The sequence below is a fragment of the Pleuronectes platessa genome, chromosome 13 (assembly GCF_947347685.1).
Source record: "Pleuronectes platessa chromosome 13, fPlePla1.1, whole genome shotgun sequence".
In the NCBI taxonomy this organism is placed as follows: domain Eukaryota; kingdom Metazoa; phylum Chordata; class Actinopteri; order Pleuronectiformes; family Pleuronectidae; genus Pleuronectes; species Pleuronectes platessa.
In genome coordinates this window covers 19,094,660-19,120,356 of record NC_070638.1, presented here as the reverse complement: position 1 = coordinate 19,120,356, position 25,697 = coordinate 19,094,660, and the positions used below count along the sequence as shown (strand labels likewise).

Sequence of the window (25,697 nt, the reverse complement as noted above, 5' to 3'; positions counted from 1 at the left end):
TGAACTAATACCTGATAGGTTCTTGTACCTTAGTGGACAAGGGCCTTAAGGCTCCATCTTGTTCTTTTTAAATGTTTTCTTTTTAGATAAAGTACAGATGAGAGGAAATACAGTTTCATTTACAAACGTTTATGCTACTTTGGGGCCTGCATCATGAATCTGATAGCAAGCAAGGTGTTCTCTAAACTGCTTTTTATAAAGGACAGGATTTCTTACCCGTTGTGTTTTTTCCTTCCTGATAAGTCAGGCTGACCTGCAGGTTTCGTTTAAAAATCTATACACTTGTGTGTCTTGCTCCACTGGACATCTTTTCGTGACCTTTACTCATTTCCCAGATCTCAGCGAGGACAGTAGCCCCCTGAGTACAACGTTATTACAACGGAAATAATAATAAAAACATGATAGGAAACACTATGAAAAACAGGACTTCAACGTTGGCACAGAGTCAAATATGAGGCATCTAAAAACCTGCATAGCTGCTTTCAGACATGCAGTGAACTCAGGGTAATGACAGTCTCCGAAGGGGCTGGATGAGGGACCTCACATGTCCGACAGAGCTGCTCTGTGCTGTCACCACAGTTTCTCCAGCCAGCCCCCTCGTAAAAACTCTTTTCACTGTGCGAGAGTGTGTGTTTCTAACACGACAGACACAAAAACAAAATAAAAAACCCAACCTGACAGAATACAAACATCTGATGAAGAAAAGGAGGGGCCAGTGGATGAAATCCATAGATTAAACCAACCAAGATGTTCAGAGAGCTTTTTGGTGACAAGGGCCGAAGACAGTGTCAATTTGCCGTAAACAAAAAAAAAACATGACCTCCACAGCAGAATTTACACGTAACGTTCTGCGGGGAATCTCCTGCTGCGTTGTTCACGTGTGAAGGCAACACAACTGGTCCGGCCCCTCTCCAGAGTTCATGTCTGAACACACTTGTGTCCTGACGCTCATAAAGGAGATGGAAGGCTTTGGTAGCTTCAGGGTGTTGAGTTATTAATGATCAGCCATAAACAACCCCCCCTCCCCCAGGTTCTGCAACCCCCACTCTCCTCCACTTATTGTGCAGTATTTGTACATTGGTCCTGAAACCATCCCCCCCACCCCCCGCCCGCCTGCACAGTGGCACTGTAGTAGACACGTGTGTGGCCCAGGTACTGTAAAGGGTACAGAGGTGCGTGTATGGGTTGGACGACTGCCAGAGAGCAGCCCGACCTCCTGATTGGTCATCCCGAGCGTTGACAGGATGACGAAAAGCAAAGCGGGCCAGACATCGTGTTTGTGACTTTACAGTGAACCAGTGATAAACAGTGACATTTTCTGTGATGGCACATCAAAGTTGTCCACGTTCAGGTTTAGGCTCTGTGGTAATAGTCCTCTCTCAATTTGTCTTGGTTGTTATTCCACAACGTACGTTAGATTCCTGTATGCCCAGCGGTCAAGGCAGAGGAAAATGCAATATTAACATTGCCCTTGAGTTGCGCCGCCTGGAATGTATGAGAGATTACATTTCACTTGCCAAAACAGTGAAAATCTCACTTTTAATCGGGCAGTAATTGTGTTTCTAAAGAGCAAAGTAAATATCTATCAAACTTTGTTCCATATCTCTCAGGCAATGCAACACCACCAGCAGCAATGCCCCGAAATCTCATTGCAAATTTCTCATTTGAATTCGGCAGAATAATAATCCAGATTTTCTTTGGGAGAAACACTGATTTATTTTTTTGTTGCAGCATGCCTTGCAGGGGAGTTTCTCCTCACTCCGCTGGATTTTCATCAAATTGGTTTTTCTCACTGGGACGGACCAGCTCACAGGCTTCCTGTAACTAATATTTTCGCACAACAAACTTTCGCCAGAGGCCACATGTATAATTGAATCTGCGGCTTGTCCATCTCAGAAGGGAGCTACCACAAAACAAACCTGAACCTGTTCACTTAGTACACACATGTTAGAAAAAAGCACAAGCTCTTGTTTTCAGTCCAGGAGGCTGCAGCGTCCGGCTCCGTGGATCAATTTCTAGTCTAGCGAACATACAGAGCTGCTTTCCCACACGTAAGTTCTGTTTGTTTCTTTTTTTTTTTTTAACTTATTTTATATATTCTCTTTTAGCAATAATATTCAGTGGTATTTACAATTGAAACGTTTTTACACACAGTCAAAACAATGTATGTTTTTCTTTTCTTGTTGAACTGACATCTTATAAAACAACTGTAATCTTTGACATGATTCATGATCTATTACTGAACATCACACAGTATAAAAAGTGCTTTCTAGCTGAAAAGCTCCAGCTCATTTGCATCCTGACCTTTAACGAGCAAAAAGAAGCCTATCATGGGATCTCTCTAATTTCATTCCAAACGTGTGGAAAGTTTTCATTTGAGGCAGAATGAGCGTTCAAGACATGAGGCCAGACTGCCGTTTTTTTTTGGGGGGTGTTTTCATAACTCATGCATTCTTTTGAGGACTACGATGTGGGGCGGGGGGGTGAGGGGGTGTACTCCTTCCATAAAGAATAATGGAGTCCTCATTACTCCATATATGTGGATGCTTTAATAATTTAATGTCGTACAATCAAAGCCTTATATTTATAAATGTGTCTGTGTTTGTATGCGAGTCTTTGTAGACACACGGAAAGTAAACTGTGCGAGAGGAGTGTGGTGTGGTGGGGTGGGGGTGCGCACGGGGGTGGGGGGGTTCACATCCCTCAATCGTTCCCGTTTTTCACGATGTCTGTTTTCCTCGTGGGCTTAGAGGAGGTTGAATCTTTTGCAGGATTTAAATGATTCATCATTTTCATTTGGAATGAAATAGTGAGCTGAATGATTCAATTTTCTGCCACTGCAGATGGAATAAAAAGTAACTGTTTCTGTACAATCGTCTCCCTTCTCCCATCCGTTCCCATCTCTATACATCCGGCTCTCCTATTCCATTCATTTCTATTTTCAAATATATATATATAGTTTATCCACTGTGTGTTGTAATAGTTACTTAACTTCCTCGTTAAATGTTTACTCTTTGCACGTTGTCCCAAAAACTTTATATTTCGCAGCTTATAGGTATTGTAGGTCTCAGTAGTTAAATAGTCTCTGGATGTGAGGAGTTGTCCCTGCCACTCTTCCTCTTTCTTTGTTAAACATCTTCAAATTACACACATACACTCATGCATACATGTGCATTTATCCACTTTTGCTCACACGTCTATATCCCGCCACAGATTTCCCTAACGCACAGACACACATGCACACCAACACACATACATACATGCGTTCAACAAGAAACGATCTCCTCCTTGGTTCCTGCTGTTTCTCATTCCATACGTGAGAGTTGAATTGAATTGAGTCCTGGATGTTTGAGTTGTTTTTCTTTGTCCGAAGCGTTTCACAAATTGTTGCTGCCCCGAGCACAAGCAGCCTCTGCATTGTCTCAGTATCAGTGCCCAACCATATCAGCGTTTCAACACTTATTGCTTTAAATTACATCAATCACTCCCTCCCTGCCCTCGCACTCTCGATCCTCCCTAGGCTCATTTTTCTCCGTCTCTTTTTATTTCTTTGCCTCTTCATCTTTCTCCCCTTTAACTTCTCTTCACATTATTCTAGCGCCGGTTGCCTTTTCATCATCCTCCTATTCCCTCCCTTCCTCTCTTTACCCCCTTTGCCCTATTTGTTTCATTTTTATCATCCCCTCAGTCTTTCCCTTCCTCTCTAGCCTGCTCTCCTCTATCTTTTTTCTCTTTCTTCTCAGGCTCCTCATTCATTTCATTCTCCTTCTTGACACACTCCTCAACTTTCTCCTTCTCTTCCTTCTCTTTTTCTCTTACTTTGAAAAGCTGGGCTAAATTCTCAAACGGGGGACCCCACTCATCCAGCCCCGCTCCCCAATCCTCCTTTTCTGCATCCTTCTCCCCCTCGCTCTCCAGTGAGCTGAGGGATCCAGCCCTGGACCCTGTCCCCTCCAGGCCGTACACCTGCACCGAGTCATACGGTGGCTGTGAGGGGTCAAAGGTGACCTGGGCAAGGCGCAGTCGTAGGAACTCACCCACCCTCAGTGCCAAGGAGGGACCCCCGGGCCCTGGAGCATCTCTTGCTGCCTCCATCCCTGGAACCCAACCGGCCCCAAAGCCCATCACACCACTATACGCTCCTCGAGGATGCCCTGGAAAGGGCAAAAGCTGTGGGGTCATATCCCTTCTGCCCAAAACGTACCCTCCCAGACCCATCCGATCACGCCAGTCCCTTATAAAGCCAGGTGTTTCCTGGTAGACAGGTGGAGGCCCGGCCAGTGATATCCCTCCACCCTCCCTGTCTGGCCTTGCCACCACAAAGTTGCTTCCCATCTCCAGTCCTCCCCTCCCCAAGGTGCCAGGGTAGTCCCTCTGTCCAGACATCTCCCTGTGCAGCACAGTGGCATAGTTGCGTCCATTGGAAGGTTGCTGTTGTCCATCTCCGCTTCCTCCTCCTCTTCCTCCACCTCCTCCTCCGCTGGAGTCAGACTCATTATGGCCGGAGCTTGTGCGATTTGGGGACAAGCCGGCACGGGAAGCCCTGCGTCCTGCCAGGGGGAGTGTAGCCGAGTCGCTCATCCAGCCTCCCCCCCCATGACCCTGGCCAACCACGGAGCCAGATCGGGTCAAGACGAGATTATGCTCCCTGGGAAACGACTCCGACTGCACCTGGAGGGAACGTAGGCGAGCATGAGTGGTTTCAGTTTGGGGCCGTGGGTGGGTGTGGTGCCGTTAGGTTTGGTTACAGTGAATCAAAATGAAAATGAGAAAAATTTGCCAAAGCAATAGGGATAATTTAATAAAAGGCATAAAAAAACAGAAAGATGAAGGGAATGTGATTGTGGCAGAATGGACAAAAAGCAGGAGATGGTGGTGATAGGAAATGAGAGGAAGGAGGGAGAGGCAGACAATGAGCAGAACAGATTGGGAGAATAGAAGAGTTGGAAGAAGCCATAGATATTAAGTGAGCTCTAGAATGAGCTAACACTGCACTGTGAGAGGGAGATGGAGGGGGAAGTGATTGAGAGATAAAATATTTGAAAATTAAATAAAGAAAGGGCCAGAGAGAGTTGCTATGGTCTAATAAATAAATGAAAACACAGAAAAGATCGTTAACAGCAGGAAAAAAATGTGCTGATAAGTCTGAATCAGCATCCTGGACATTTCTGCTGCCTGATTAAAAACATAACGCTGTTGTAATCACTGCAATAATATAGAGCTCCAGGTTGAATGCAAAAGTTATATTATAATTTTTTATATTTGCTTAATTACTATATTTCTTACTGGGTTGCTTATTTTATTGAATAATTAACTCATTCATTTAACTTTAATGCTTTTCCACTGCAATCATCTATTAATAATAAAGTAATTTATTCAATTGTAATTCATTACTAAATGGAACATCTATCAGTTTTTCTCCATCCGGAAATATTTAGCCAACTGTCCATCCATCCATGTGTTGGAGTAGAGAATCATTTCAATGCCAGTGTCACACCTAATGTGTGGAATGCATTATTGTCACAGGGTAGAGTGAAGGATGGACTTCATTAACTTACGTTTTCCCTCCAAGCTAACTACACTCTAAGAGTACATAGCAATGTGAATAATGACTAGATTAAATTTCCCATTATCTTTCAAAAAGCTCCTGAAACTGACAGCGCAGAATAACACCCTTTTAATTAATGCACAAAATCTAAAAGTCAACCTGTATTTTTCTCCACAGTGAAATAGAGCTCAACAACGTGGTTCCAGAAGTACAAATCCAATTCTTTTTCTGAATAGAGATTTTCATTATGAGTCATAATATAAGTTACCATCCAAGGTAGACTTGTCTGTATGATATCAAATGCGTTTTAAGAAAAATGTCGTACTTCTCTACCCACAATCCTCAGGTGTAATAGCATCGTCTCCATTTAGCAGAGCTCACTGTTACCATGGAAATGTTTACCACAACCGCGAAAATCACGCCTGCTCCTATCGGATGGTTCAGTGCTACATTAGGTTTACCACAGAGCAACCACGAAAAGAGAGAGAGAATCACTAAAACAAGGTTAAATCAAGTAGAAACACTGGAAGTCATTAAGGAAACTTTCACAATGTTTTATAGGGATTGTGGCTCCTTTACTCTGAAATAAATATGTACAGTCTTCTACTTTGGCCTTTTTCAACATCTTTTTGCTCTAAATCAAATATTCAATGGTCCTGATTCCCATCGTAGCTGGTTGACCTGGTTGCAGACTTAAAACTCTCTCCTGAAACATCGATGGATCAAATTAATGGTAAATTTTACTTCTGAAAAATGTATGCTCTTCCTTTGTCATTAATTTAAAAGGGTGTAAAAAACATTGTATAGATTTTTATTGTATCATTTGCTGTCTTAGATTTGAAATACTATCTAATAATAAACTTGTTGTTGTTATTAATATTGCTAGCAATACCAACACGCCATTGGATACTTGTCAGTAATTTAACATATTTTGGAACAGTTTAATTTAGTTTACCTTTAACCACACAACCTGGCAGAAAATAAGGATGGTGCTAACACGCAACTTCTGAGGAGAATGGCACCAGACAAAAAAAACCTCTCCCTTCAGCGGGTCTCCACAATCCTTACCCAGTCGCCGTCCTGACTGTGGTTCATTTTCTCCTCGTTGCTCCCCTCGGTGCAGTTGCTTGCAGTCCTTGTCCCTCCCCCTCTGTCATGGCTGTCACTGGTCCTTGGCGTTCCTCCGTCGGACGTGCTCACGGCACTCTGGGGTGCGGTCCCTTCTCGGCTTCCCGCGCAACTCCCCATTCGGCTTCCGTCCGTGGGGGTAATGTAAACTGCCCCAGACTCCATCGCCCCCGCCATGGCCCCCTGGTTCTGGATGACCAGGGAGTGGTCTGGATGGCCACCAGGGAAGCGGTATCCCATCTCTGCCATGCCTGGTTCTAATGTGCCGCCTGGCGTGCGCCGGAGAACCGGTAAAGTGTGGCTGCTGTAACAGAGGCGACCATAGAGGGGTCCTACTGGGCCTGTGTAGTTGTGATCCACACCCGGATTCTGAGCCCAGCTGTAGGTGCGAGCTTTGTCTTGGCTGCGATGTGTGTAACGTCTGAAAGAGACAAGACAACATTCTCCATTTAGCTTTAGTAAGCGGTTTATTTTTGTAACATCGTTTTTCTGTATCTGACATAAGAGAGGAAATAAATGCCTCAGGTGTTGATCAGAATGGAAACTGGGTAAAGTGATTTCTGATTTCTGAGACCATGTTTAGAGGCGTTGATGCTCTGTAAAGTATTGAATCCATATTGTACTGTACTCCTGTTATTTTTTTACTTAGATGGACAGGCTAACATACAAGGGCTCATCCAGTGATTTAGTTTTCACCTATATACGATATGTAATGTTATGTAATAATATAAAACATTACAATCATCACCTTGTGATTGTATGCCTCCATCAACCGGTCAAATTGCACTTTAGATCCATGTGTGTCCAGACACTTTATGACAGGTAATTAAATTAAACTTTAAGTTTATATTATCATAATTAAACCTAGAGTCCAGGTGAACTTTTGCACTCAATCTCATGGATTCTATTAAAATCCGTAACTTTGGGCACTAGGGGCACTAGTTTGATTACATCATGAAGCAAATGGGATCATGTGAGTTGTTGTCTTCCCCATAAATTGTCGTCTCGTAATCCTCTTGGGTCAACAGCGGTCTAGTCGTTTTTAGACATGACGAATTGTTACAGATTATATTTTTTTCATCCTTGAGTCCAGGTGAACATTTGTACTCAATCTGAAAGGATTCTTTTTGCTAAATTTGTGCATTAACAAAAGCCACATTCTGTTATATGTCCCTCAAAGCCTTAATGAGACATCTCATTAATAATCGGGACAGATGGACAGCTGGAAAACATCTAAAAACAACATGGCAGAAGCATAATCAAAATATTAGAAACCGATGCAGTGAAGGCTGAGATATCAAGGCTTCTAGCTCTGTAGTATGCGGATGGAATAACAAACTGTTGTAATGCAGCTGTACTGTGGAAACGTTTTAGTCTCCAAGTCCAAACTAAGAAATTCCTGACAGCAACTTCAGGGTAACTTCTCAGACAGGGGATTGTAAACCACTGCTGCTCCTCCTCGTGACAAGCAAACACAACTTCATGTGTTTCTGTAAGATCACAGCAGCACCACAAAGTACAGCTTCAAAGTTACCCTGAAGTTTAACTATTGTCTCCTCTGTGACTCAGTGCCACCAGAAATGAAATATTCAAAGGTTCACAGAGGTAGTATTATTCACTGCAGGGATATTTCATTGGATTGCATTCGATCCGGACGGTTTCTCATGTTGCTGTGACCACCTCCATAAACCGCGAGAAGCAATTTTGGATAAACTGAAGGCTGGCTTTGTACTTCTTTATGGCCGCTCTATATGGCTTGCATGAATTCATCGGAGCTAATTATTAGTCCAAAGGCAATAACAATGTTTCACAGAAACATCAAAGTGGGTGCAAACGGCTCTCAGATGTGGCAGAACATAAACAAGCTTTAACAAAAAGAGCACAACAAAGTGGTCCCCCCGGACTGCGAGGCCTGATAGCCTTCTGTCTCTGCGTCTTCATCGGCGTCTGATTATGACCACGGAGCTTGGACCCGATCGCTAACTTAAATGGATCAATTAAGTGCTGGACAGGGATGAAAGCTTTTACTTTGAAGGGGTTAATTTAGTTTCCTCCCTGTGATAAGAGGCAGACTATGATGTTATTTAACTGTTATATATATTTGTATCAGCACGTATAAACAAACTCCCCCACACGCTCCTGCCCCTACTTACACGTTCCTGCTGTCTAGAGTGCGATAGCCGTGCGTGCGCGAGCTGTGCGGCGCACTCTGGAGCGCCGCGATGTCAAAAGCGGCCGTGTCGGCCTCCCCCCCGCCCTCGTCGTCGTATGTTATGATGTTCTCTCGAACGTCGTCCTCCTCCAGCGGTGACAGGGAGTCACGCTTCTGACGGCGCAGTGACAATGACAGGGCGCTCACCGCTGCAGAAGGAGGGGGGAGTGGATGTAGGATATTGAGGCACGGGAGAAAAATTGGAAGAATAAAAAAGAATGATGAACAAGAAGGTGATGGGGGGAGCACAAGTCACAGGGGAAATAAAGGGGAAGGAGGAAAATGAGAGGGAGAGAAAGGGAGGGGAAAAGGAGTCAGACAGACAAAGAGGTGAGACACAAACAGAGACAAAACGAATACAGAAGAGGCCGTGGGTCAGAGGGCTGCTCTATCATATCAGCAGGCTGCATGCCTCCGCTCTGTAATTGTACTTTGAGCTCCAGCCAGGCAAATGGACGTTTTGTTCTCCCATGATCCCGTATTCCCAGGGCAGAGAGCTGCATTTGACCCAGGGCTGTGGACAAAGAGCCCGGCTGTGGCAGCTCTTCAACAGATGTCTGACAAGACTAAATGGGATCGAATCTACCTGAAGAGATGCGTCTTGTTTGCTATGCAGTATTTAAAATGAATAAACTCAACAAAGATTCAGCACATTGATAAAATGGGGGAAATATGTCATTGCCAGGCCGTTTCCAGACATGAACAAGCAGCAGGAGATTCTACGGGTTAGATTTCAGACCAGGGGTAGCGGAGGATGACAATGCAGGTCATCAACATCGGCCTCAGCCCCTTAACATGAAAAACTCTTGATACATCTTCTTCCTCCATGAGTGTGGCCCTGCTTTTTCATCCTGAGATATTTGTATTCTTTTGGTTTTTGTTCAGTTTTGTGTCCGTCTGGTGTTACAAACATTATGGCCACTGCCTCACAGTACATCCCCGGTGGATCTCCTGCTGTGTTCTCACATGAGCTCATCGGGACATTGTCCTGAGATTTGAATATGAGGGCAGCAGATATAACTGTGGAGAATGTCCGGAGCCTCTCACTCAGACGTTTGCGTTTTCACAAACAGCTCAATTCAGTGTCTGAAAGAAAATGTAAACAGTTAATATTCATTCATGTAGAGTCCAACCTGACGGACCTGTCAATAACCTGAGCTAATGTTATGTACATATATCTTTTTTTTAAATCACTTGATCAGAAACGGAACCTGAGCTCAGTCAGAGTCGATAAATAAAAGCAGATCCAAGGATAATCGACCATGCCAGGTTTCCTTGTGACTTTGGAAGCAACTCTAGGTTATGAATGCAGATCTGAGCTTGTTAAACAGCCGCGCTCGTGTTTCCAACTGATGTCAGAGCAGTTAACACTCTGTATTATTCCTTTCTGAAGCCTTTTCTCTTGTTTTCGGTTTTAAAACACCAGCCTCCAAACAACAAAGATTCCGGAGTAAAGCTCAAATTTGTGTCTCTTTATTTGTGCTCTTACTTGAATATATATTCATCTTCTTCCTCCACTACTCTCTTACGCATGTTAAGCTATGTCTGGATATCATTGTTTGGAGGCGGGGTTCAAACAAACATCCACATATACTGGCTCCAATTGGAATCGACTTGTCTTTCTCAACATGTGCATATACCGGGCATGTGTATGTGCTGGTGTCTGTCTCTATGGATTTACAGTAGGCGGTTAAGCTATCGCTGTAAATCAATCGACACTCTTTTGTCGGAGGTTGCATTATTTGATTTCCTAAGGAACTAATCCAATGATCCCTAAAAATCACTGGGAAATCTCTACTCTTTCCAAACAATTTGAGGGTTCACCTACATGTCATTATGCGTATTTAAGTCTTCCCTCACAAGGCGTGAAATGCAAATGATCCAAATCCAACCTTATGTATACGCCAAACGGCTTTTTAATAACCACATGGCCTCCTGATGGAGCTACTGTCAGAGCTCCTGTAGGAACATTTGGCTTTTTGCAAAAGGCCAAAGTATTCTGTTCAGGGTCAGCCTCATGTAGATAAGAAAAACTGGACGAAAAATCGAGCCGACTTTTGAAGCTAAAAAATGAGGCGACTGTTAAAAAGTTTGATGTGTTTCCTGGAACAGTTTATGCCCTTTCCACTTAGAGGACTAAATTCGAGACTCCACCAAAAGCGACTCAGCGTGATCACCTTCACGGCGTGTTGCTTTCCCTTCTTGATTGAGCCGCTCTCCTGCAGAATGATAATGCTCCCCATCTATAAGGCATGAGTAGTGATCCAACAGACTGAATAGAAATGACAATGACGCTGGCCACGAGCCAAAGCCGTCTCGGCACCTCGACACTATCCAATTGAGAATTTGAGAGCTTCTGCAGAGGTGGCTGTGACATTTTATTATGCCGCTATCAAAAAACCAGACGGCCCAGATAATCACTCACAATTGTTGTTTCAGCAGTGATTAATGCTGACCTTGCCAGAGGAGATAACCGGACCAAAATTGGGAGGAAAAGTAAACCTCGCTACTGAGCAGCTGTGACTAAGAGAAATATTTACGCTGCCGCTCCCATTATTTTCCTATGCAGATTAAGCCTCCAGGGGTGTAGCGGAGGATAAACTGCCCTAAACACTATTTACTGATCTTTTTTATTTATAGATTTGCATTAAACTCCTTTACAGGCAGTAAATCTTAATGGAATGACTTTACTGGATACTATACACAACGATAAGTGTCGTAGTAAAAACATGATGTAAGGGTCTTTCAAGGGACAACACTTTTTATTATTTTTTCACTGTTGTTAATGTGCTAATCCCTGATTTCATCACTGTGTCAAAGTATTTACCCAGTAGTGTAGCAACACAAGCCAGGATGGCCAGCAGGGCGGCAGTACTGAGGCCAGGAGACGGCAGCGTGGACTGCTGGGGGAGACACACCGCCTCTCTTTCAGAGTCCCACTCGCCCTCGACCTGTTGGTTCTTCTCCTTCTCCCCCGCCCGAGCTCCCCCTCTCAGGCAGGGACAGACGGACACGGTGACGGTGCTGGTGCTGGTGAGACCCGACGTGCCGTCCCTCAGCACCAGGGGCACAAAGAGCGTCAGGGTGGAGGACTGGGAGCGGGACAGCGGCTGAAGCTGGGAGAGGAGCACCAGGCTGGCTGTGGTGCCTGGAGGAAGGAAGAGAGGGAGGAGGGTTACTCATCTGTTGTTAGCCGCATGCTGCAATTTCACTTATTTTCTCTGCTGAATGGACGCAGGATGATACAGTTTGGAAATAATGCACCGAAATTACCGTGCTCATGTTTGGAAAAATGTGTGATTCCAATCAGTGGGTGATTGGTTTACACTACACAGGAAGGAGGCGGGCCAGCTTTGCCTGGTCTGTGTTGATGCTCTGCAGCTACTTCCAGAATATACAATATACTCTCACTTTTGACCGTTCATGTGCTGGATGATTGTGTGTGATTGCTGCTTAGAAACAGTCTCTGGTGCTGAGTGAAGTTAGACAACTTTGTGTTCATCCTATCTGATTTATCTGCAATAAATGTTTTTAAATGATTTACTTAACTGCTCTTATTTTTCATACATTTCATGTGGGCTATTTCAAAGGTCGGGTAAGCAATCAACACAATCTTCTAATCGAAATTTACAACTTTTTAAAGTAAAAGCCTTGTTATGCAGCTCAATATAAAGCACTACTTTAATAAAAATAACGAAAGAGAACTTCCTGAAGAGGAAGTGATGTCTTGATGGAGAGTGTCACCTGATATGCAGGGTCAGATATTATTGGCGTAAGGCTGCTCGTTGCTGTAGTTTATCCAAGGACGTGGAAGAAGATTCAAGGCACACAACCCCCCCCCCCCCCCCCCCCCCACTGAATGCTACAGAGCGCTGGTTGCCTGTTTATTAAAATCGTTTTAATATTAAACATATTTCGTGTCCAAATCACTCAAATATCGACACTGCACTTCCCTCGACCACGAATAACACACATCCCTTGTGTTCTTTCATTTGTGAACTTATATCACCACTGGAGCTACACTGTCTCCGTCCGGAATATCAGTGACAATAATTTGAACAAATTGGATAAAACTACAGAGGAGAGTCTCAATTAGGCCAAATAGAATCCTCCTCCTCTCTCCTGCAGCTAGACTTCATGATTTATTACTCCTGGTTGGCAAGAAGATCTGAAAACATTAAGTCTGATACACTTCACACATAAAAATGTCTGCTCACACCTGACTCCTGTCCTGAGTGGGTGGTGTGCAGCAGAAGCATCCACACCACCATGTTTGTATTCTTTTCTACAACTGAACATATCAGGTCCATACATCTCTAAAGTAATTTTTTTTGAAGATGCCGCAATTTTTACGACATCGAGGGATTCAGTGAGAGCAGGAGAAAGAAAACCACTAATGGCCTCCGTTGGTCTGACTCCTCTTCCTGTTGTCCCCTGTCCTGTCAGGGTATCATGGATTGAGGCGTCGACAGAAAAAAATGTGGAAAATATTCCATCAGCCCATTTGTAAGAATGTGGCTCAATCATCAAAGCAAAAACTCCTGCAATTTAAATACAGATCACATTGTTCTGAGTGAGCCTTTGTCAGACAACTTGTCCACATGAGATCAGAACGTGTTCTCTGTCTGAGCCCTGGTGTTGGATGACACATCAAACAGGCCTTTGATTCGTCCTGTCACTGACTCTATCCCCCTGATCCCTGATCCAGCAGAGCAAGTTCACTCCTCAGGCTTTTGTAAAGTTTAGGAACGATTAATGGGCTGGTCACCAGTGGGAGGCCTGCGAGAGCCTGCGAGAGCACTCAGATCATCAGCTGCCCACCACAGAGGGTGGATAGTGCTGTTGCATGTGACAGCTAGACAAACATTTACAGCGGACAGTTCCTGGTGACCACAGAAGCATTTTCATCATTTAGAATAAGACAGTTTTGATCAGAGATGGATGAATCAATATTCCCCTCAGCTCTACGGAGTATTGATTGTCTTTAAGATCATTGGTTCGCATTAAGAGCCCTTTTTATTCACATCTTTTATTCCCACTCTCTTTTACTCGTTGTGTTCACTATCACTGCTTTTAACGAATGGTTTAAACCTACTGTGAGTTGTTCAGAGTAGGCATAGCACCAAATGGCAAGCAGACAAAATTGGCAATTAGCTGGCAAACAAAGTAGAGTGTTTAGTAGATATTTCCCTCGGGAGTCGGTCGGAACTCAAATAAATCTCAAACTGAGAGTTAATATTGGGCTAAATAAACCGTCCAGAAACCAAAGTTTTTCAAGTGAATGTTGCCCCGTGTCTGCTGGATGTGAAGATAAGCAACTGCTATGTTCACCATATCTACTGAATGAAGTAGTAATACTGCATGTACATCACATCGTACTTAGAGTTTGATCCACAGGGGTCCAATAAATATATCAATACAGCTCAGTTTTGTCAAAAGACACGGTGAGTCCGACTGATCCTCCTGCTCTTCTCTATCGTCCTGCTCAGAATGACACAGAAAAAAACTCTTCAGTAAATGTAAGGTGCCCCGATGTTTGTAACCCTGTCTCCCACAGGCATGGTTACTGCTTGATTTCCCCAATTACAGAAATGTGCAGTGTAAAAGATCAGTGGGCACCTGACCCCCACATGAACCTTTACAACCTTCATCCCTTCCTTTCCTTTAAATTGGCTGGAATTGTCGGGGCCGTCTGGCAAACCTGTCTAATCGCGTCTGTGAGGAGTTGACACATAATGATTGGCGACTGTGATGTTCGGGGGCTTTTGTCGGCAACTTACAAAACCCGTTCGGTGACAGGAAAATGTTATAGTGTGAAATAAGGTTTAGACAAGATACACGGACAAAGTGTGTATAACTACAAAATACCCTATGGAGTTAAGTTTCCTTTTATTTAAAATTCTTGTAATGCAAATCAATGTTTTGATTTTGCATTACAATCTGACATGTGCATGTTTTATAGAGTTGCAAAGCATCCTCGGTGTCAACCTCCTCCATGAAGTGACAGTTCTTATAGGTTGTACTTTGCCATAAAATGAGGCAACAAAACAGCAAACAAGACAATAAACATTTGTAGCTAATTTAATCAGAGTCATTCTCTACATTCAGGTTAGAGGTCTCAACAAACCCTGTTGTAAAGGTTTTATGTTTTATTCAGAATATGTATTGTCTTCAAGCATACACACACACACACATACACGCACACACAATCACACACACACACACAAAATATAATTTTAGTCCAAATATGTAGTTTTTGTCTGCAAAAAAAGGTGAATATGTTGTGAAATACAATACATTAGTGATCTGATTTTTGCTCAGTATATGTGTTGAAGTGGTTGTTTATTATCACTTAAACAAAAATCCCACAAAGAATTTGATTCAGAGGAGTCTGAATATTAAAAACTACTGTTTACATTAATGATTTCCTTACACTCTGTGTACAATACATGTGTGTATTTGTGCAGGAAAAGGGGCGACAGGAAGTCACCCACAAACAGAGCGTACATGAACAAATACTAAGCAGCTGAATTCAATTTGGTTGAAGAGAATTAAAAGAAACAGCAGTGATTTCTTCAAAAGCTTTCCAGTGCAAACAGTAAGTATATGTGGTAGCTGGGAGGAGAAGATGGATGTAAAGGATATGGGAAGGCAAACAAGAGGGACGAACAAAAGAGAGGAGAATAACAAAGCAAAACAATGGAGCCGCCAGAGTTGGGAGATGGATGGTGGAAGAGAGAGGCAGAGACAGAAAAAAGGGAGGTGGGAGCTGGACAGAGAGGCGGAGGGTTTGCAAGGAGGGTATAGGAAAGACAGAATGGTAGAAAAGACGAAGATGGAAAGAGAAAGGCGGAAAGAAAATGCGGGATTAAGAGCCTTAAAAAAGTAGGGAAAAAACAGTGTGCGCCTGCCAAGGGAACAAAAAAAGAAAGAAGAGGAAAAAAAGGGAATTAAGAGAAATACAGGGGGAGGGAGAGATTGAGTGCTTACCACCACTGTCCCTGACACTGAAGTTGAGAGCGGTGCTGGACTCCGGAGGGATGCTGAAATACACGGTGCTGTCATTCCCTCCCTCATCTCTATCAATCGCCCGCAGCACCTGCACCACCTGAAACGAGAAGATAGAGAGAGAAGGGGAGATTAGGCGAGGGGAGGACGGATATACACGTGCGGGTGGAGGTGTGGGAAGCACGGAGACAAGAGAAAAATAAGAACACTTACACGGAGAGTGCTTTTAGCTGCGAAACCATTAGCGGGAATCAAAGTGAGCCAAACTATTAGTAGAGAGGCACAACTGAACTGTGCGCCACCTAAATGAGTGTCTGACGTGAGGCGCCTTTAACAAATACAGTGTGGCTTTCAATTTAGTAATAGCATCTGCACAAGTCTGGGGTAGCTCGATTAATCTGAGAGAAAATCTCCCCCCTGCTTACGCTGATATGTAATTTGTTTTTAATGAAAAACTGCAGTCGTCATTACACAAGCCCTCCTTTTGGAAACGCTTTCGAGTGCCGGTTACCAGACTGAAAGTGAGGATGAAGGGTGCTGCATTCTCCCTTAGTTAGTCTGTGTCTCTCGGGCTTTGAGCAGATTTGTTATGTACAGTCACATTATGCTATCAGTCGCCTCGTGCGAGCATTCAAATGCACATTTTTCCTAACGACTTGTCACAGGGAGACACGCGCACCCGGCCCCAACATGCTGAGGAGATATTATAATCGCTCTTTCTTGCACTGTCTCCCGCTCTTGCGTACACTCGCAGTATACACAAACACAGACATCACAGGGAAACAACAAATCTACGTCGGTGCCCATAGAATCACAGATTTAGTGGCACCACAACAAAGACACAAGCGGAGCAATGAGAACACCAGCGAACACAACAGATGGGCCAAGACACCAAATTACGGCAATGGAGCCAGTGTGGAATACTGAAGATGGAGGGGCGGGAAAAAACAGATAGAAAGAAAGCAAAGGATGGTTTCCAGGGAGAGATGGAGTGAAGGATTTCTATAACGGAGAACGGATCGAGTAAGAACACAGCGATGAACACAAATAAAGCAGGAAGGACGGCCGGAAGGAGGGAGGTCGTCTGAGAAGAGGCTCGAGTTTAATCACAATGTGAATAGCTGCTGCGTCGTGATAACAGGGCATCGAGGATTCACCTGCCTCCATTGTGACTGGGCGAGCTGTAGCTGCATGCTGCCGTATGTGAATAGATGGAGCTTTGTACCACTGCACTCCATATTCTCCACATACTTGAATGGGCAGGGCTTTGAATACCAGGCTTCCTCATTTGAATGGAGGGCAACTCTGAAGCATGTCTAGTGGGAGACGTCACTATTTGAAGCAAATGAATTGGACTTTTCAAGACTGATAGTAAGAACCTCTCATCTAATTTCTTGTAGGGCAAAACAACGATGTGTTTACTGATTGGCCTTGGTGTAATTATAGGATTTGTACAAGCATGTAAGTCAGTGAAAGGAACATGGATCAAATAATAATAATAAGTCAAGGTGTTTCTGTCATTTTGGTTTCTGATGTTTGTGCAAGTGCCCATTTTCTCTGGTAAGTCTGTTGTTAATCAGTTTATTGATGCAATAACCATAGGGTGTATTGTCATGATTGACAGCTGAGGCTGAATTGTGATTTGTCAAGCATTTATAATGGTGGGACCTCAGTACCACAATTCCAATCACCAAAGGACTCTGGCTCCAAATTAGTTATTTTGCTCAAGATGGCAGCATTTGGATCTGGGACATTTTAGCTTCATTACTGAATATGCTGGAGGAAGTAGAAACAATTCATCCATCTTTATTTACAAATTATGGTCTGTGCTGGTATTACAGTCCAAAGATGTTTCTTGTCAGGTTAAAAACATACTTCAACCCCAACTTATGCCTTATCCAATGGTCAAAAGAGGCAATGCATGCTGGTCGCCCCGGTCCAGCTCCCCCACCCCCACCCTGTATGCATCATTGGGAGATGAATGGTCAAAGATAGAAAAAAAAAAAACATCCAGCACTTTTCCAGTTGAGGAATTTAACAACCCATAACTCAAGGCTTCCAATAAACTAAACTTTTAAGAGCCTTGTGAGGCTGTGGTACTAATGTTTTCATGGCCGTCCCATTAATAAACATGGATGTTACAGCATAGACTGAGTCACAGAACACAGGACGTGCTGTTTGTTTGGTGGCAAAAACATTTGCAGGACTGACAATAATAAAAGATGTCTTGTGAATTATTGATTTTCTGTCACGTGACTGAATCGCTGGAGCTTCTGGGACCAGCTTAAGTCGGTCACTGGCCCAAGACGGTGTCCGAAACATCAAACCCCCTGATCATTTGTCCGTTTGCTGCACTGCATATAATATGAATTCCTCTCATTTTTATTCAGCTTCTTACTGTTTTCTCACCACTGTTTGGCTGCATGTTGATACCACAACTCCTGCCAGAGGCAGTCAATTCATTTTGTGCACCTTTTTGTTTCTAATGACTGACTCCAGCTGCCTGTGCCGCGTCGGCCCAAATACTAATGAGAGCCTGGATTTCTTTGTCTGTCCTCCATTGTTCCTCTTTTGAGTCTTTGGTTTCCTGGTTGATACAGCTGCAGCAGTAAAATGGGGGTCAGAGTTTTTTGCCGGCGCCTTTATTGAGATGTGACAGCACATCTGCTTATCCAATCACAAGAGAATAAACACTCCCTGCATGGACTGAAAATACCTCGAACACTCATCTCTTATCACCCCAACACAAAACAGAAATGTTTTTTTTTCCTGGATTCATGCCAAATTTGTTTCTTACACATAGAGGTTTAAAAACTCTTGAGCTATTCAAGCAGACAAATACAACAATGTTCTGAGATTAACCCGAGTGAGGCAATGGTGTGAAAAAAACTCCAGTGTTTTCTTATTTTCTTAACCAGAATAAGATCATACTAAGAATAAGCAATAAGCAAGTAAAGACATTATGTTTTTTGTCACATCATTTTGTGAAATCGACATAAGTCAGTTTTGACCTTCTTATATTAATAATAAAACATCCCTGATAACCTGGTTATCTTTAGGGACATGTTGTGATTTCAACAGTTAGTATAGGGTCCTGAAGTAAGATCACATCAAACATAAACGTTACAGGTTATGATACTGACCTGCCCGATGGAGGAGGAGTCACACATGGCTGTCGTGTATTGTCTGTCCAGCTCCGGCGCGTTGTCATTCAGGTCCAATGTCTCTACTGCGACCAGAACTCTGGACACCTGGCTGGGATTGTCTGAAAAGGCCCATCAGAGAGAAATACGCTGAAACAATAGTGATTAAAGATGCACACTGCAAAGCCAAATGGAAAATTACATATGAACAATATGAATACAAATCACCTCCCGATAAACCCACCAGTGTGCAAGTTTTTACCCTCCATTAATTCCATTAAATCGTCCTCTTAGGTGAGATCAAGCTTTTCAGCCTTTGTTCTAAAGCTCTAACAGCACTCAGATCATATTAGCGAGCACACAACTGGCTAAATATACAGACATTCGTTTGGATTCATTTGGCCTGTGTTGCATCTCAAAGGCTCCCAGCTGGAGAACAACTGACAACCCTATAGCAGGCAAATTCTTCCACATCAAACACGGACATTCTTAGCCAAGAGTCAAGTGTGTGTGTGTGTGTGTGTGTGTGCGTGTGTTTGTGTATTTGTGTGCGTGTGTGTGTGTGTGTGTGTGTGTGTGTGTTTGTGTGTGTGTGTGTGTGTGTGTGTACGGAGTGTGGGTGTGAGTGAGTGTTTCTGAGAAAGAGAGTTAGTAGAGGAGGGCTGCAGAGTGCAGTCAGTCTGCATGCTGTTTCACAAGGGGGCACTTTAAATGAATTTGCAGAGCCCCCCCCTTACCCCTCACCCCATTCACTGTGATATACACACACTTGAACATGAAGTTCTCACAGACAGTCTTGAAGCGCATGGAGACAAAGTCTGAGCTGAACATTCACGATTACGCTTTTCGGGTTACTCCTGCGAAGGACACAATCCGGGCTCAGCAGCACACATCCTCACTCACTTATCTGAGCAGGCAACCCTACAACACAGCCTGGGTGACACTTTCTGCAGCACACACACACACACAGGCGCACACACACACACCATGCTTAGAAAACTAGAGCGGTAACACTGTCATGGATGACAGCGGCTGATTCGCATCCCTGAAAAGCTGAAAATGAGCTCTCGCTGTAATGCCACTGGTTGAGCTGACCTGCCCGTGGCCATGGCAGATCTCCTAGTGTGCTCTGTGTCCACACACCATCCAACAGTCTGTTTATTAGATGGAGCTCATTATTGGAGACAGGCACTCACTGCGCTGCCTCCACAGCCCCACAAACACTGCTGCCATGAGGAGCCCCGAGTAGATTTCACGTACAGATTAGGTCTGTCCAGAGCGAGCCTCAGTTGGCACAGAAGACAACTCCTCTGCGTTGTCTCCAACAATACTTTCACTTCTTCACCAATCAGTTGGACTTTTTTAAGGGCTGAGAAGAACATCCAATTAGGAGTTTGTCACCTGACGAAACAGATATTCAAACTTAGCGAGAGGCTTTGTCAACATCGTCAGAGATACATGTCACCTTTGAGACGAGTTGAGCTCAGTTCAAGTGAATAAAAGAGTTAAGTTATGATTCTGATTTCAGTTTTAACGGTGGGAAATAAGATGCAAGCTCTGTGACCTTTGTTTGTCAAAGTCAGACGCTAAAAAAACATAGCACGACTTCCACTTTCACCTCAGAGAGCCATAATTTGCAGAGCCATAAGAAGTGTCTGTCAGGTAAGGTTAAACACAAATTGTTTTTGGCGTCTGAATACCCAACAAGACCTTCCTTGTCAACCAATCACGATCCGAGCTGAAGGGCAGTTTAAAAATAGGTGATCAGGTGATATTTAATAGTTTCCATGATCGACAGACCAAAGAAAATAACAATATATCTACTCAAGTGACCTCCATTGTTGAAAGAAACCACACAGGTGACCCATGGTGCTGTACTGTCAAAGTCAGTCTCACATAAACTGTCCCACTGCTGTGAACAACTCACAAGAGCACCACACGAATATTAATACAGGCCCATAATAGAAATAACCAGTACCCAGCCGTTTAAAGATTTTATTTCGCCTTTCTAAATATTGAGGAACCAATGGCCTTTGGAATTTATACTGCAGGTCCAAGTTCAAGAACAATGTTAGTTAATGTGGGATGGCTTCCTTAAGAGAAGGGCTCCCCCCCTCACATACTCCTCCATGCAGTATTATCAGAGCTGGTGGAGGCCAGCAAATTAATGGAGATAGTTGGACTGTGAGGATTAGTTTTTTTTCCTTTTTAGGCCACTGATATTTGTATTTTGCATTAGAATATTGCCTCTCATATTCAGTTATTATTGCTACTTTGAACCAACTTTGAAAAATGTCTTCCTTTAAAAAAGAAAACCCTGCTTTATGGGCTGCTGTGTTGTTGTTATTCTTCATTTGTGATGTTCTGTCAGTTCTAAAGTAAAAATTATTGATCGCAAAAAAAGGTTTGCTGCTGTGTGCACCCTGGTATGTAAACAACTACCATTGGCCAAATAAATAATAAATGCTGAACAGATTAAAATATCAGCAGGCAGAATAAAGCAATGTATATGTCCCCATGCAGTAAAGTTATATACAGTACATACAATAATAATAATAATAAATCGTATTTATGGGCACCTTTCAGAGCACTCAAAGTCACCTTACAAGGCAGAGATAAAAATAAGGCTGGACAAACACGCGTAAGTACGTATCACTGTAAGTAGTCGTATCACTGTTTTTGTTTTTCACAGGATTCGGAGACATTAACAACATTATAAACTAGCACTACTGTTATTATTATGCTATAAACAATGTTTTATTACTCATCCTGACACTGTGGAATATACTCGCCAGAGTCGCCACCTTCTCCCAACTGCCCGTGTCCACTTATAGAGCCACATCATTCACATGACTTATAGGGTTTTACATGAGAGGGTCACAAAAGTCTAAAACAGAACTTAACAAAACAATCTACGCTGATCATGATGAAAAGCTCCATAACAGCTTCTAAATGGACCCATGACTGTGTAGCGTTGCTTGACGGTCTTTACTCCTCTCATTTGCAATTACAGTGCGCCTGTAAAGCAAAGCCTGTCCTTGATTTGCTGCTTTAATTCCTCGTTTCCACTCGAATCCTTATGAGGACAAATCTTTCGCAGCATCAGATAACTCACACCATACGGATCAATTGATTCTCAGGAAGAGCTGTAACAAACTATTTATGGGGGCCGGACAACATTCCCTGGCTGGCTTGATGACTTGAGAGCTAAGCCGCTTAGTGAAGCGCATCACACACTGGAGACTGGGCTTTTCAGACACCAGACAATACACAGTTTAGACTCAGTGGGCTCAGGTGTCAGAGGTGGTAGTGGAGAGCCGGGTAATGTGGGACATCGCGTAATGTGAGACACCCCCTGTATCTAGGCAACAGAACACATTTGTGGAGCTTGACAAACACTTGAAACAACTGGCTGACCAGTTCCATGGCCTTGCTCCAGTTAAGTGCCGTGAACTGGCATTTGAATAAGCAGAGAAAATCAATATACCTGTCCCTGCCAATTGGACAGAGAAACAATGTGCAGGTAAGCTAGGGTGTGCAAGAGATCACATGAATCATAATAATTATAAATGTGCTTAATTGACCAATCCCCATGATTCTGTTACTAGTCCGATATTAGTTTTGGAATGTGTGGTTGTCAATCTAGCTGTCAGGATTTTAACTATTACAACATGTGTTGTTATGATAGTTTTAAAGTGGAAAAAGTAAGAGGACCACTTTACCCCCTTGATTTCTCTGGTCTGTAGCCGGGGTAAAGTGGGACACAAGACCACTTTTTTAAAAACAATCGTATTTTCACTGCCCTTTGTCCTGAAGACATTCAGATTATTTCCATTGCTAGAAAACATCCTGAATTAATGGGAAATGTGTAAATTTTACTGATAAATCATTTTATCGCCTAGAGGGAAGCAAATGTAAAAAAATTCCCACATTACCCCGCTCTCCCCTAAATGTCTCCTTGAGGAACTTGAGCTCTAAATAAAAGAATGTGTGTGATGATGCCTCAGTGCTAAGTGGGACCTCTGACCTCTCTGCGTGGCGATGACGGTGATGTTGTGCCAGTGCTCGCGTTCTCGGTCCAGCTCCGTGGCCGTGGTGATGAGGCCGGTGTCGGGGGTGATGCGAAACAGAGCCTCTGGGTCGGACTGTGGATCAATGGAGAACCTGGAGGAGAGAAAACAGGGTGGAACCAGGAGAGAGGTAAATATTGTAGAGAGAGGAAAGGGGAACATAGTGAACTTAGGAAGATGAGGGAAGATGCGTAAAAAGAAAGAGTGGAAAGGAAGAAGCCGGCAGAGGTAGCAGTGGGGTGCGGAGTGAAGGAAGCACACATTGCAAATGTGCGAGGGAGAGATAAGGAATTCTGCATTTAAATGGCCAAAGAATTAATATAGGGAGATTATCGCTGCTGATAGGAGCTCTTTTGAAGTGCCACTGATTATCTAAATATCTTCCAGGAATATACCAACTATCATTCCTCTCCACACTCTTGCCGGCTCTATTGGGGCATGGTTTCTGTGATTGTTACACACAGATTTTTGCCACCACTTGTTGAACTATGTGAGACAAAAGCGTCCACAGGCACAAGTGAAATCCTGAAACCTGCAAGCGCTTGTGTTGTTGAGAACAGACTCAGGGGAATTCTGAGTGGGCATTTGATTAGGTTTATTATTCGATTGGCGCTTATCTGCTGTGTCGTGTTTTATTTTAGTTGTAGAGCTGGGTTTGCATTTCCATCTAAAAACCACATATCCCAGGCTGACAAATGTTAGGACCTAGGATGTGTGATCTACGCTCTAAAACGAGATAAACTCAGAATTATAACTCAGGATCATTAAATGTTTGATTTCCATTTTGCAGTAAAAAACTCTTATTAAGTATTGATTGATAAAAACAGCATGCTTAATAAAACAATGAAGACAAAAGCAAGTCTCCAAAATACAGTGTCTTCAGGTAGACTAATGAAAAGAAAAATGTCCTAAATACACATTTATGTCTTTAGTTTACACAGCTATGTCTGTTTGAATATTACAATTACAATGCACAAACATTTTCTCAAAAAAAGTTTTTCTTTCATATACTCTAAGCCATAAATCTCCTTTTCCACTTGCACTTCTGTTCATATATAATTTACAGCCTGATTTATAAAACATTTAATTCCTAAAAAACATGGTGAATTTTTTAACTCCTCAGACAGTATTTTATTATTTATGGTGTGAAAAAAAACACTATCCAAAAATCTTTCTGTGAAAACATTTGACTCTACTATATCAACAAAATGAATAGAAAGAAATTTGACTTCAGATAATGTATGAGATCGTGCAAAAATCATGCAAATTAATAAGGACTCATTTGCCTATTAGACAACTTGGACAACAGGTTCTGATTGGTCGGGCAGTTGCATAGGTGGGACGTCAATCCTGTAGCTCCACTCTCTAAACACTCTCCCCACAGGTCCTGGCTCAGAAGGATTTCACCAGCAATACTGTGGCCTCGTTGTTGTACAGTGGGAGGATGCGTATATGCATTGTCCATCTTTATATACAGTCATTGGTCTGTGCCATAGACTTTATATACAGATGGATGACGTGCCTCCACTTCCTCCCACTATGCAGAAATGAAGCCAAAATATCCCAGATAGGAGCATTGCCATGTTGTGCATTTGGAGCCCGTGTCTGCACAGTAGCAGGGGCTGGAGCGGTGGAGATCCCACCAATACATTCACACGACCCCAACCGCGAGTCAGTCTTGGCTTTAAATCATGATGCTTCACCTAATTTAAATGACACATAATAAGGGAAAATGGACATATATCGGTGTGATATATCAGTATCTGATCTAAACTGACAGATACTGTATTTGATCAACGTCCCATCCACTAACATGGAGGAGGTTGGGTGTATGACCTATACTGCAGAAAGCTACCAGGGGGCTAAAGCGAATCTTTGGCTTCACTTTTGGGGAGCGGGCATTTCCTCCATATTGAAACACGGTCTTTGATCTGTATGCTAACTGTTAAGCTAAAGTCAGCCGCTGGTTAGCTTTGCACAAAGATTGAGATCATGGACAGAAAAAGGAACATAAAACAAGTCTGCTAAATATTAACAAGTCTATCTGGCGCACCATTAACTCCTGTCTGTACGGACTTTGACTCCAGTGGACTTTGCATGATAAGATGATTAGAATCTCTCTGTCATCACACATTTATGTATTATTATTTATGTTTATATGTATATTATTAAAGACACAATTACTAATCTGGTAAAATTGTGAAAGAGAGCATTCATACAAATTTAACATTAGATACTGTGTTTTTTCAGTAATTAAGAATGACCACCACAGGTATAAAATGTAGTTATTGCACCTGAAACATCTCTATATATATATATATATAAATATCTGCATATATACTGTATAACATACAATTTGAAGAATCTTTTAACCTAAACCCTTTTTTCTCTGCTTCTCGTTTGCAACAGACTTTAATCAGTATTTGATATGAAGAAAGAGTCTTCACCTGATATTATTGGTGAGTCCAGTGTCAGGGTCTACAGCGCTGACCCGGCCCACAGTGCAGGCTGGCGGACAGTTCTCAGAAACATCCATGTGATATCTGGACCGGGAGAACTTGGGCGGCTCGTCTGCGTCCAGGACCGCG

General features: G+C 43.0%; 1 protein-coding gene across 1 annotated transcript in view; it reads right to left on the bottom strand.

The window, feature by feature from the left end:
- Positions 1 to 3,684: 3,684 nt before the first annotated feature.
- The window catches only part of LOC128455241 (cadherin-24), a 98,778-nt gene continuing 76,765 nt past the window's right edge, over positions 3,685 to 25,697 (bottom strand). Inside the window, 9 exon segments of the mRNA XM_053438925.1 lie at positions 3,685 to 4,671; positions 6,617 to 7,097; positions 8,830 to 9,037; positions 11,716 to 11,809; positions 11,867 to 12,036; positions 15,879 to 15,996; positions 19,040 to 19,161; positions 23,067 to 23,203; positions 25,557 to 25,696. Coding sequence (XP_053294900.1) covers positions 3,685 to 4,671; positions 6,617 to 7,097; positions 8,830 to 9,037; positions 11,716 to 11,809; positions 11,867 to 12,036; positions 15,879 to 15,996; positions 19,040 to 19,161; positions 23,067 to 23,203; positions 25,557 to 25,696 — 2,457 coding nt within the window.